This window comes from Rattus rattus, chromosome 1, assembly GCF_011064425.1.
Source record: "Rattus rattus isolate New Zealand chromosome 1, Rrattus_CSIRO_v1, whole genome shotgun sequence".
NCBI classification, from domain to species: Eukaryota; Metazoa; Chordata; class Mammalia; order Rodentia; family Muridae; genus Rattus; species Rattus rattus.
This window is the reverse complement of record NC_046154.1, coordinates 3,147,444-3,162,109: the sequence shown is the minus strand read 5'-3', so window position 1 is coordinate 3,162,109 and position 14,666 is coordinate 3,147,444. Positions and strand designations below refer to the sequence as shown.

Genomic DNA, 14,666 nt, shown 5'->3' with positions numbered 1-14,666 from the left:
CTCAACTCTCCTCCTCCCCCCGCCCCCTTTCTCTCAATCTCTCTCAAAACAATCCATGATCATCGTCTCGGTCACTGTTATGTTGCTGGGAAGAGACATCATGTCCAAGGCCACACTTAGAAAGAAAGCATTTACCTGGGGGCTGGCTTCATTTCCAAGGGTTGGCCTGCCATCATTAAGGTAAGAAGCAGACAGGCATGGTGCAGGAGCAGCATCTGAGAGCTTTAGTTCCTGATCTGCAAGCAGCATGCAGAAGGAAAAACACAGGACTAGGCATGGGCCTCAAGCCTCAGAGCCCACCCCAGCAACACATCTGCTCAAACAGGACACCGCACACCTTCTAATCCTTCCAGACAGTTCATCTACTGGGGACCAAGCATGCAAGTAACTCAGCCTGTGGGGGCTTTCTCTGCAAACCACTGCACGTCCCTCCCTGGCTCCCACAGCGTTGGAGCCGGATCATAGTGCAAAATGCACTCAGTCTAATTTCAAAGGTCCCCAGAGTCGTCCAGTCTCAAAACTGTTTCAAGTCCAAAGTCTCTTCTGAGACTCAAGGCAGACTCTTAACTGTAACCTCCTGTAAAAGCAAACAGCAGACCACATGCTTCCAGCATACATTGGCATAGACTATACATCACCATTCCAAAGCTGAGGAAAGGAAGCCTAGTGAGGAAATGCTGGACCCAAGTGCGATGGCCGTAATGGGTTGTCAGCTTGACTACGTCTGGACCCGAGTGTGATGGCTGTAATCGGTTGTCAGCTTGACCACATCTGGACCCGAGTGTGATGGCTGTAATGGGTTGTCAGCTTGACCACATCTGGACCCGAGTGTGATGGCTGTAATTGGTTGTCAGCTTGACCACATCTGGACCCGAGTGTGATGGCTGTAATCGGTTGTCAGCTTGACCACATCTGGAACTAACTACATTGTGACGGTCAATCTGGGTGTCAGCTTGACCACATCTGGACCCAAGTATGATGGCTGTAATTGGTTGTCAGCTTGACCACATCTGGACCCGAGTGATGGCTATAATCGGTTGTCAGCTTGACCACATCTGGACCTAAGTACATGGCTGTAATCTGGTTGTCAGCTTGACCACATCTGGACCCAAGTGTGATGGCTGTAATTGGTTGTCAGCTTGACTACTGTCTGTAATTGGTTGTCAGCTTGACTACTTCTGGAATTAACTAATGCCCAAGTGTCTGGGTACACGTGTTAGGGATTTTTTTTAATTAGATAATTTGAATTGAGAAGACTCACTTTCTGTTTGAATCTTTTGAGGTGAGAAGATCTACCTTTATAATCCAGCCCCATATCTTCTGCTGGCAGCCTAGGTAAGACAGAAGGGAGCCTGCTCTCCTTGCCTGCTTGCCCTCACTCACTCAGGCAGTTGCATCCCTTCATTTATATTAGAGCCTACTTTTTGCAGATTCTGATGTACACTGAGGACAAACTGAGACAACCAGCCTTGTGAACTTGTTTTTGGACTTTCTGTTGGTAGACAGTTGTCGTTGGACTAGCTGGAACACAGCCTGTGAGCCATTCTGTAAATAACTATTCTCTCTCTCTCTCTCTCTCTCTCTCTCTCTCTCTCTCCCTCCCTCCCTCCCTCCCTCCCTCACTCACTCACTCTCCCCTCCCTCCCTCCCTCTCTAATATACATTTATATATACTAATCATCCTGAACCTGTTAAAAAGCCTTCTGCTCCAGGCCCCACACAAAGCTAGTGGCTTTTGGTATATAGGTTGAAATAACACACCCAAGTGAGAAATGTCCCATCTCTAGAGCCCAAACAGTCCCACTACACATTGTGATTCTTTCAGGGTAGTGGAAGGGGCTAGGTGCAATAATTTATCTTTTACCTTAGAAGGTGCTTTTCTAGTTCAGAGTTCAAGAATCTTCCATACTCCTCCAAACAACAGCATGTTCAGGCCTATGGCAGTAATACCCTACTTCTGGTATTAACTTCTGTCTTAATTAGTGTTCTATTGAGTTACCATGATCATGGCTACATTTATAAAAGAAAGCATTTAACTGGGGACTTCCTTACAGTTTCAGAGGGCTAGTATATTATCATCAAGGCAGGAAGCAGACAGCATGATGCTGAAACAGTAACCAGGAGCTTGACATACTGATTCACAGGCAGCAAGCAGAGGGGAAGTCACTGGGCCTAACATGGGCTTTTGAAACCTCAGAACCCACCCCCCAGCAACACACTACTCCAAGAAGGCCACACCTCCTAATCTTTCCAAACAGTTTGTCAACTGAGGACCAAGCATTCAAACATCCAAGCCTATGGAGCCATTCTCCTCCAAACCACCACAATATAATCATTATAACCATTTTCAAGTAGGGGCTGGGATATAGCTCCTTTGGTAAAGTGCTTACCTTATAGCATGAGGATGTGAGTTTGGACTACCCACATAAGAAGCTAATGTAGCAGCTCTCTAGCCTCGGTGCTGGGAGATAGTCACTGGAGTGCACTGGCCTACAATCTAGATGAAAAGGCCAGCTTCTTAGTCAGAGATGCTATCTTTAAAAAAATGATGTGGAAAGAGAAGTCTCCTTGATGAGGGTAAGGACTACATTTATTTGTGGTGTAAGGACAAATACTTGGATTGTAGATGGGAATTATGCTGATTTAATAAAGTGGCAGTTGTAGATTCTTATCAAAGATCCATGGTTTCACTCACACTGTGTAGTTGGCAGGTTTCAGTTCCAGGAATGGTTTTTTTTTTGTTGGGTGGGTGTTAAGTCCAATTAGAGAGCTGTTGGTTACTTGGAGAGGATGTGTGCCACTACTGTGCCCTTGGGCTGTCATGCTATATGGGTCTTTGTATGGTTCATAGGTATCATAGCTGGGTACACCCATTGGTTGCTGTCCTCCTTTAGAAGCTTGCAAGGCATGTTTGCAAGGCCTATAAAGCTAGTCCTCAGGGAGGATGCTTCAGGTCAATTCTAGTTCTGGGGTCTCTGGACCCAGACTAAAATATATGGTGTCTTCAGGAATGGGGACTTGCAAAAAACCACAGCCAATCAAATGCAGAGTTGTGGAGCCCAGTTCCAACTGATGCATCTAATACAACTCCCATACCTAGAGCTAAGGGGTCGGAGCAGAAGGGCAGGAACGACGGTAAGAGCCAGAGGAGAAGGGGGTCGCTGTGAGATGCTCTCCTAAAGTCTTACCAACATGGCTGCCAAACAGGAGCTGAAGAAGGACAACAGACAAGCTAAAATGGACTGCTGGCCCAGGGGAGGTAGAGGTGGTAGCCAGACTTCAACCCTACACAATGAATTACAGGCAACTAAGGAATGCAGAGAACAAGAGAATTAGTATTCTCCAGAGAAGAACACACCAACTGTTTATCCAACACCAAATGGTCAGCCCTGAACATCCATGGAAGTAACATTATACAGACTGTACTTATTTTATGTATTTAAGAATACACACACACACACACACACACACACACACACACACACACACACGGAGAGGCTGGCAGTCAGGAATCATAGTATGCATGCTCTTTCCAGGATCCATGTCTGCCTGACATTACATCCTGGTCATCTTCTCATCTCAGCAGGTCTTCTCTGCAGTATAATTTTAATGTTGTGAGTAGTGTCCGAGTGAACTGGAGTACCTTGGTTAGCTATTCAATTCCCTGTTGTTTCTCGTGTTCTTTTACCAGTACAATAACATTTGGTAAACCTCTTGATGATCTAGAATAAAGTTCTGCATCAAAATTAGCTAGACAAACTAGATAGGTTTACATTCAACAATAAATATATGAAAATTCCTTTTGTTCCATATCCTTGTTGATACTAAGTTTTAACAATTTTTTTGAACTGTGGATATCAAATAGATAGACAGCCAAGTGGCTCAAGGTTTCCTGACATAGCCCAGGCTAACCTGAAACTTGTGATTCTTCTGCCTTAGGCTCCTGTTACTGGTATTTTGGACTTGTACCATCACACCTGGCTTATTACTCTTTCATTAATGTATTTTAACTAATACATAAAAACAAAATTAGACATTTGAGGGATACAATGTAATATTCTGGTTTCGTTTGTGTGGGTTTTGTATGTTTTTATTGTTCTCATTTTGAGTCAGGAATTCTCTGTGTAACAACCCTGGCTGTCCTGGAACTCATTTTGTAGACCAGGCTGGCCTCAAACTCACTGAGATCCACCTATCTCTGCCTCCTGAGTAAGGGATTAAAGGTGTGTATGACATTGCCTATCATAATGTCTTCATGTATGTATACATTGTGTATGATTCAAGTCAAATGTATCTCCTCAAACAGTTATCATTTCTTTATGTTAAAAATATTCTGCTGAGACAGGATCCTTCCTGTCTCCATCTGTGCCCAGAGCTAAGACCTGCCTGTCCCACGGCCCTCCATAACCAAATCCTGACCCTTAGAGAGCTGGTCTCCCAGGAGTACTCTCACTCCTAAGATCACAGGCTCACAGGCCCACAGCGGGGACAAGCTCTAGTCAGAGACAGCAAGACCAGCTAACATCAGAGATAACCAGATGGTGAGAGGCAAATGCAAGAACCTAAGCAACAGAAACCAAGACTACTTGGCATCATCAGAACCCACTTCTCTCACTGGAGCAAATACTGGATATCCCAACACACCAGAAGAGCAAGGTTTGGATTTCAAATCACATCTCATGATTATGTTAGAGGACTTTAAGAAGGACATAAATAACTCCATTAAAGAAATACAGGACAACACAGGGTAAACAGGTAGAAGCCCTTAAAGAAGAAACATAAAAATCCCTTAAAGAATTACAGGAAAACACAACCAAACAGGTGAAGGAATTGAGCAAAACCATCCAGGATCTAAAAATGGAAATAGAAACAATGAAGAAATCACAAAGGGGGACAACCCTGGAGATAGAAAACCTTGCAAAGAGATCAGAAGTCATAGATGCAAGCATCACCAACAGAATACAAGAGATAGAAGAGAGAATCTCAGGAGCAGAAGATACCATAGAAAACATTGACAGAACTGTCAAAGATAATGTAAAATGCAAAAAGCTCCTAACCTAAAACATCCAGGAAATCCAGGACACAATAAGAAGACCAAATCTAAAGATAATAGGAATAGAAGAGAGCAAATATTCCCAACTTAAAGGGCCAGTAAATATCTTCAACAAAATTATAGAAGAAAACTTCCCTAACCTAAAGAAAGAGATGCACATGAACATACAGGAAACCTACAGAACTCCAAATACACTAGACCAGGAAAGAAATTCCTCCCTTCACATAATAGTCAAACACCAAATGCGCAAAACAAAGAAAGAATATTAAAAGCAGTAAGGGAAAAGGGTCAAGTAACATATAAAGGCAGACCTATCAGAATTACACCAGACTTCTCAACAGAGACTATAGAAGCTAGAAGAGCCTGCGCAGATGTCATACAGAAAGAGAACACAAATGCCAGCCCAAGCTACTATAGCCAGCAAAGCTCTCAATTAACATAGATGGGGAAATCAGTATATTCCATGACAAAACCAAATTTATACAATATCTTTCCAGAAATCCAGCCCTACAAAGGATAATAGATGGAAAACCCCAACACAAGGAGGGAAAGTACACCATAGAAAAAGCAAGAAAGTAATCTTTCAACAAAACTAAAAGAAGAGAGCCACACAAACGTAATTCCACCTCTAACAAAAAACTAACAGGAAACAACAGTCACTATTCCTTAATATCTCTTAACATCAATGAACTCAATTTCCCAATAAAAAGACATAGACTAACAAACTGGATATGTAAAGAGGATCCAGCATTTTGCTGCATACAGGAAACAAACCTGAGTGACAAAGACAGACTCTACTCAGGTTAAAAGGCTGGAAAAAATTTTCTAAGCAAATGGTCCCAAGAAACAAGCTGGAGTAGCCATTCTAATGTCCAATAAAATCGACTTTCAACCAAAAGTTAATCAAAAAAGATAAAGAATGACACTTCATACTCATCAAAGGAAAAATCTACCAAGATGAACTCTCAATTCTGAATATCTATGCTCCAAATGCAAGGGCACCCACATTCATAAAAGAAACTTTACCTAAGCTCAAAGTGTACATTGCACCACACACAATAATAGTGGGAGACTTCAACACTCCACTCTCATCAATGGACAGATCATGGAAACAGAAACTAAACATAGGCACAGGGAAACTAACAGAAGTTATGAACCAAATGGATTTAACAGATGTCTATAAAACAATTCATCCTAAAACAAATAAATATACCTTTTTCTCAACACCTCATGGTACCTTTCCAAAACTGACCATATAACTGGTCACAAAACAGGCCTCAACAGACACAAGAAGAATGAAATAATCCCATGCATCCTATCAGATCACCATGGAATGATCTTCAATAACAACAAAAACAACAGAAAGCCCACATACACATGGAAGCTGAACAATGCTCTACTGAATAATAATTGATCAAGGTAGAAATAAAGAAATTAAAAATATTTTAGAATTTAATGAAAATGAATGCACAACATACCCAAACTTATGGAACACAATGAAAGCAGTCCTAAGAGGAAAACTCATAGCTCTGGGTGCCTCCAAAAAGAGACTGGAGAGAGCATACACTAACAGCTTGACAGTAAACATGAAAGCTTTAGGACAAAAAGAAGCAAATACACCCAAGAGGAGTAAATGGCAGGAAATAATCAAACTCAGGGCTGAAATCAACTGAGTAGAAACAAAAGAATCTTTACAAAGAATCAACAAAACCAGGAACTGGTTCTTTGAGAAAATCAACAAGATAGATAAACCCTTAGCCAGACTAACCAGAGGGCACAGAGACAGTATACAAATTAACAAAATCAGAAATAAAAATAGAGTCATAACAACAGAAACTGAGGAAATTAAAAAATTATCATATCCTACTATAAAAACCTATACTCAAAAAACTGGAAAATCTGGATGAAATGGACAGTTCTTTTAGACAGGTACCAGGTACCAAAGTTAAATCAGGAACAGATAAGCCATCTAAACAGTCCCATAACCCCTAAAGAAATAGAAGCAGTCATTAAAAGTCTCCCAACCAAAAAGTGCCCAAGACCATATGGGTTTAGTGCTGAATTCTGTCAGACCTTCAAAGAAGAACTAATACCAATACTCTTCTAACTGTTCCACAAATAGAAGGAACACTACTCATTTCATTATTTGAAGCCACAATTATACTTACACCTAAGTCACACAAAGACCCTACAAAGAAAGAACTTCAGACCAGTTTCTCTTATGACTATCGATGCAAATATACTCAATAAAATTCTTGCAAACCAAATCCAAGAATATAGGAAAACGATCATTTACCATGATGGATCCATCCATCCCAGGGATGCAGGGATGGTTCATTATATGGAAATCCATCAATGTAATCCACTATATAAACAAAGTCAAATAAAAAACCCACATGATCTGAGGAAGCATTTAACAAAATTCAACACCCCTTCATGATAAAAATCTTGGAGAGATCAGGAGTTCAAGGCCCATACCTAAACAGTAAAAGCCATATACAGCAAACCAGTAGCCAACATCAAACTAAATGGAGGGAAACTTGAAGCAATCCCACTAAAATCAGGAACGACAAGGCTGCCCACTCTCTCCCTACCTATTTAGTATAGTTCTTGAAGTCCTAGCCAGAGCAATCAGACAACAAAGAGGTCAAAGGAATACAGATTGGAAAGGAAGAAGTCAAACTATCACTATTTGCAGATGATATGATAGTGTACTTAAGTGACCCCAAATATTCTACCAGAGAATTCTTACAGCTGATAAATAACTTCAGCAAAGTGGCTGGACATACAATTAACTCAAACAAATCAGTAGCCTTCCTCTAACAGACTGAGAAATTAGGGAAATGACACCCTTCACAATAGTCACAAATAACATAAAATATCTTGGTGTGACTCTAACCAAACAAGTGAAAGATCTGTATGACAAGAACTTCAAGTCTCTGAAGAAAGAAATTGAAGATCTCAGAAGATTGAAAGATTTCCCATGCTCATGGATTAGCAGGATTAATATAGTAAAAATGGCCATCTTGCTGAAAGCAATCTACAGATTCAATGCAATCCCCATCAAAATTCCAACTCAATTCTTCATAGAGTTAGAAAGAGCAATTTGCAAATTCATTTGGAATAACAAAAAATACAGGATAATGAAAACTATCCTCAACAATAAAAGAACTTCTGGGGAAACCACCATTACTGACCTCAAGCTGTATTACAGAGCAATCATGATAAAACAAAACAAAACAAAACAAAACAAAACAAAACAAAAAACTGCATGGTATTAATACAGAGATAGGCATGTAGATTAATGAAATAGAATTGAAGACCTGGAAATGAAGCCACATATCTATGGTCACTTGATCTTTGACAAAGGAGCTAAAACCATCCAGTGGGAAAAAAAACAGCATTTTTCACAAATGGTGCTGGTTCAACTGGAGGTCAGTATGTAGAAGAATGAGAATTGATCCATTCTTTTCTCCTTATACAAAGCTCAAGTCCAAGTGGATCAAGACCTCCACATAAAACCAGATAAATATAATAGAAGAGAAAGTGGGGAAGAGCCTTGAGCACATGGGCACAGGGGAAAAATTTCCTGAACAGAACACCAATGGCTCATGCTCTAAGATCAACAATAGACAAATGGGATCTCATAAACTTACAAAGCTTTTGTAAGGCAAAGGATACTATCAATAGAACAAAACAGCAACCAACAGATTAGGAAAAGATCTTTACCAACCCTACATCCAATAGAGGGCTAATATCTAATATATACAAGAACTCAAGAAGTTAGACTCCAGAGAACCAAATAATCCTATTATAAAATGGGGTACAGAGCTAAACAAAGAATTCTCAGCTGAGGAATATTGAATGGCAGAGAAGCACCTAAAGAAATGTTCAACATCCTTAGTCATCAGGAAAATGCAAATCAAAACAACCCTGAGAATCCACCTCACACCAGTCAGAATGGCTAAGATCAAAAATTCAGGTGACAGCAGATGCTGGCTAGGATGTGGAGGAAGAGGAACACTCCTCCATTTTGGTGGGGTTGCAAACTGGTACAACCACTCTGGAAATCAGTCTGGAGGTTCCTCAGAAAATTGGACATAGTACTGCCTGAAAACCGAGCTATACCACTCCTGGGCATATACCCAAAAGATGCTACGAGCATAGTGGAGCATGTGTCCTTGTTATATGTTGGAGCATCTTTTGGGTATATGCCAGGAGTGGTATAGCTGGGTCCTCAGGTAGTACTATGTCTAATTATCTGAGTGAGGTAACCCAGTCACAAAAAGAATACACATGATATACACTCACTGATAAGTAGATTTTAGTCCAAAAGCTTGGATTACCCAAGAAAAAAATTCAGAGACTATATGAACCTCAAGAAGAAGGAAGACCAAAATGTGGGTGCTTCATTTCCTTCTTAGAAGGGAGAACAAAATACTCATGGGAGGAAATACAGGAACAAAGTGGAGCAAAGACTGAAGAAGAGGTCATCCAGAGACTGCCCCACCTGGGGATCCATCCTATATGCAACCACCAAACCCAGTCACTATTGCTGATGCCAAGAAGTGCTTGCTGACAGGAGCCTGATGTGGATGTCTCCTGAGAGGCTCTGCCAGAGCCCTACTGATACAGATGAGGATGCTTGCAGCTAACCTTGGGACTGAGCATAGGGACTCCAATGGAGGAGTTAGAGAAAGGACTGAAGGAGCTGAAGGGGTTTGCAGCCCCGTAGGAAGAACAACAATATCAACCAACCAGATTCCCCAGAGCTCCCAGGAGCTAAACCACCAACCAATGAGTACACATGGAGGGACCCATGGCTCCAGCCACATATGTAGCAGAGGATGGCATTGTCTGCCTTCAATAGGAGGAGAAGCCCTTGGTCCTGTGAAGGCTCATTTCCCCAGTGTATGGGAAATGCCAGGCTGTTGAGGTGGGAGTGGGTGGGTGGGAATGGGTGAGTGGGAGGGGAGCATCCTCATAGAATGAGGGAAGGGGAGGGGTAACATTTGAAATGTAAATGCATAAAATATCCAATAAAAATGTGCTTTTAAAATGTTCTGAATACTCACCGGGTAGTTTGGGCGAGCTGGCCCCACCGCTCACTTGCTGCATCACTTGGGAGAACAGGGTGGTAGGGTTAGGGTGGGATAATACTCTGAAATTTGTTGGAGGTCAGGAATCGCCACACAAATGATACAAATGCCAATCTCGGTTAAGCAAGAATAGGTTATTGAATATACACACCTTAATAATGAATATTCAGCACCACAAAAAAACAGAACAAAAGACTCAGAAGCTGAACTGCGGTCTAGCCTGCTCTCGGGGTAGGCTTTTTATAACAAACCAGGTTCAGAAGTTTAAAGGGCAAGGAGGGGAGCAGTTGGCTGTATCAGCCAACCTTTGCTCTGACTGGTCCTGAGTACGGTAAGGGTGTTGGTGGATTGGTGGTGAGCAGGAGAATTTCAGAACATAATCATAATCATAATTTTTTTGGTTCTTTAGTGTCAGCCACAAAACCCACAGTGAGCTCATTCACTTGTAGGTGCAGGCAGGGCTGCCTAGTGGTGAGCTCTAACTCAAGATATTTTAGACATAACAGTCCATACTGACCTTTGATTTGACGTGTCCTATGTAAAGCTTTGTGGAAACCTCATATAAAACATTCAGGACAAAACAGGGTATGTGGTCAGCATGTCCTTGAGCCAAGAGACTTCTCTGTGTCAGTGACTGGCAGGCCTGTTACAGCAACACTATGAAATAGCGAGCAGGGGTGGAACAAAACGGCTACAGCCATGCTGGGGGTGGGGGGTGTTCAGTCAGACTGTAACAAAATCCACAAAGAATCAATAAAAAATCTTTTTAAAGTATTCGGAATGCCCTTTTCCATCTTTGTTGAGATGTATAGCAGGATTGGCTCTCTGTAGTGGCACTGATGATTCTTGCCCCGTACCTGACCCCCGTGGCTTAGTATCCGCAGTTCCCATACAGTTTCTCGTTATTTATCCCGTGCTTAGGCAGAACCATGTGCACTCCTCTTTCTCCTCACATCTCCTTATTGAATACTTATTTTCAGGTCTATTCACGTTCTTTGCCCTTTCTCTTATTTATAAGTCATCTTTATACAGTAAAATTAGCTCTCCTCCTTCACTGACACATTGTTCTACTCTTCTTGTTTTATCTTTAAGGTTTTTTTTAGTCACATTTTTATTTATTAAGTGGGAGCTGCCACCATGTACACATGGAGGTTAGAAGACAACTCCTAGGACCTGTTTCCTTCCTTTTATCATGTGGGTCCCCAAGATCAAACTCAAGTTGCTGAAAAATCTCTTTGGCTCAGTTTTTAATGCCTTTAAATATTTTTACTGTGAGGGCTGAAGAGATGGCTCAGCAGTTAAGAGCACTTTCTGCTCTTACAGAGGATCTGGGTTCGGTTCCCAGCATCCACATCGTGATTTACATCCTTCTGCAACTCCAGTTCCAGGGTTTCTGACGCTCTTATGGCCTCTGCAGACACCAGGTATACATGTGGTCCACACCATACGTGCAAGCAAGGCACTCAAACACATAAAATAAAATAAATCTAGAAGGTTTTACCATGTAGAGTTTTTAATTTATTTTCAAATACATTGACCTTTTTCCTTTTGTGGGCATACTGTACACTCCTAACCCAGATTGTTATAAAATTATTTCTATCTCTGGCTGGTTTGTTTTACTGTTTTTCCCAGTGTTGGAACTCAGTTTTTATTTATGGATTTGATTTTAAACATCTCTTCCTAGAATCTCCATCTTTGCCTTAAGGGTATCCCTCATCCTATGGCTACCTGCTAGACCTAATCCCAAACCCTTAACCGCTTGGCTTATGCACAGCTAACGCTAACTACCAGCGGCCATTTTGTTTCCATCCATCCAAAGAGCTGAGGCAGGGAATGGAGAAAGAGTCTATGCCTTACTAAGAGAATAACAACAACAACAAAACCTTCCAGTTGTGAGTCTCTATATTAGTACCATCCACAGAAGAACAAGGCTTCCCTAACGAGGGCTGTACCGTGCACTAGTCCTTGGATCTAACAATAAGAATTAGGTGTTAGTGTAACTCTGTGTTTAGTTAGCGGAGTCCCACTGGTAGATTCTCCCCTGTGGCCCGCGCCCTACCCAGCCTCAGGTTCTTGGCCCTGTCATCAGTGCCAGACATGAATTCCGTCTCACAGAGCAGGCCTTGAATCCAGTCAGAAAGTGGTTGGTAACTGTCATAACATCTGTGTCATTACTGCAGCAGTGGGCATGTCTTTCCAGACAATTTGTCATAGATCACAGAGCTAGCAGCGCTGACAGATGGGTGAGACTGATGAATATTTTTCTCCCCTGGTAGTGTGCACAGCAGCTTGCAGCTAAGAAAGCTATTAAGTAGGAAGGAAGCTTCCAGGTCAGTGCCAGTTTGATTTCTGTTAGCACACTTTACTTTTCTAGAAGGAAATATTTTTTAAACATACTTGTATCACTTTCCTGAGCTTCAGGCTTATGTGCACAATGGCTACTTGCATGACCATGTATGTATCCACCTATCTTACTGTAAAAACCTCTGTACCTACTGAATATTCTATCATAATAAAGGATCTCACCTTCTATCCAGTGGTTCGATGGGGTAATATAAAGGTATTCTTAACTCTTTTCTTGTTTATTCTTCCGACATGCTATGCCAATTCCAGCCCGCTGTGTTTGCATGTTCATCTTTGATCTAATATTTGTTGTGAGTTCTTCATCATTTCTCTTGTGAGTCACTAAATCACCTCCTAGCCGGTCTCCTTGCTTGATCTTGCTACCTTCAACATACTCTCTATACAGATGCCGGAGGCTTTCTGACAGACGTGATTGGTCACTTCAGTTGTTGTGGTGCTGTATTGCAAATAACTCGGTGGTGCAGGAGCTAACCCTTCCTCTCCAACTTCATCCCCAGCCTGTTATTTTGGACAATGTGCCAGTTTAAGAGGCCAGTTCTAATCGCTTCTCGGCCTTTTGGCTAAGATCAAGTGAAGAGGCCAGTTCTAGGAATGCTTTAGAGGATGCTATGTAGTGACTTCTCTTAAAGGTTTGAACCCATAGACTCCTAAGAGCTCATACCTTGGAGACTGGGGGAGTCTATGGATTAAGGATCTGGAGACTGTGCTTGTTCTGGCAAAACTCTTTGCTAGATGAGATACAGAAGAGCCAGCATAGCTTACTACAAACCTCCCTTTTTCCAACAATGCACCAAGCAGCATAGCCGTGCATGTGTACTCGAACGCTGCAACCCAGCACAGGTAATAGTGCAGTGATAAAGAACTGGAGAAGACCCATGAAGCATCCTGTATGGACTAAGCAAGTGTGTTAGCATACAGCAGTCGTCATGCATGGTGACAGCATAGCCAGGCACATAGTAAATCCACAGACTGAGGCAAGGACTAAATAGACAGACAACTAGGTCAGACCAGTTAGAGGCTGGAAAGCCAGATGTGCTTATGATTCAGATAGTATTAAATACGTAAGTACCGAAGCTTGTCGTGTGCTGTTTCCATCATTCTTCCCCAGCCCAGTTTTTCTCTGTGGGGTCCAGTACAATAATACCATTGTGTGCAGGACCTTTTCTTTTCTCAGCCCCTAAATCAGACAGAAGAAACCAGAGATAGGAATTTTCTCACACACCAGTTATAACAGAGAGCAGTTGGTCCTTCATACCCTCAGGTTTGGTTATCAGATAGGATCTGGAAACTGGAAAAGACAAGTTCAAAGGTCACCACTGGTCATTTACAATAGCAGCATTGCATGGGCAAGAGGTCCACCAAGCCTTGCTTCTCTCAGGAAGGTTCTACCCGGGTGCACGTAAATAAACAGCCCAGTTCTGCATGCCAGAGTCCCGCATTGGTACCTGCACAGTCTCGCTTTCTCTCCCCTTCTTGTCTCCTTATACACCTTGTCACATTCCAGAAGCCACCCAATGTGACAGTCTAGAAAATGTGCACCTGTGGCTGAGAGCCTTGTTCTGGCCTTTATGTTCCAGAGTAACAAGGTGGACTTCTCTTACAACCGCCTAGCTGACCCTAAGTTTTCATTCTACGACAAGACTTTGGTGGAAGCGGTAAAGAGTGAAGACCCACTGGTCTACTTGTTCTTCCTCTGCCTCTCGCTGTGCCACACGGTGATGTCAGAAGAGAAGGTGGAAGGTGGGCAGGGGCCTCATGGATGGACACGGTGTTCCCACGTCAGGCCTGGTTGAAAGTGGGTGGTGTGAAAGGATTGGAACAGTTTGACCAGGAAAGCACTGCCCAGCTGTGGGGTGCTGAACACTGTAAGCATTGAGTAGAGAATAGCCTCCTGGTTTAGGGAAAGAGTCAGTCACTGAATAACGGATCCATGGCGTCGGTCCCACTGCCTTTGTCAAGGCTTCCTTGAGGACTGAGTTGTCTTCTTGTCCCTTACAATATAAGTGACACCACATGTCTTAGTTTCTTTAGTAACCAAATATGGCAGTCATCCATTAATTCACCCAAACTATTTTTTTTTCTTTTTTTCAGAGCTGGGGATCGAACCCAGGGCCTTGCGCTTGCTAGGCAAGCGCTCTACCACTAAGCTA

At 42.2% G+C, this 14,666-nt stretch overlaps 1 protein-coding gene across 1 annotated transcript in view; it reads left to right on the top strand.

The window, feature by feature from the left end:
- Window positions 1-14,666, top strand: part of LOC116891124 (phospholipid-transporting ATPase FetA) — a 110,060-nt gene that overhangs the window by 73,375 nt on the left and 22,019 nt on the right. Inside the window, exon 16 of the mRNA XM_032891849.1 lies at window positions 14,094-14,256. Coding sequence (XP_032747740.1) covers window positions 14,094-14,256 — 163 coding nt within the window. The remainder of the gene's footprint in view (window positions 1-14,093; window positions 14,257-14,666) is intronic.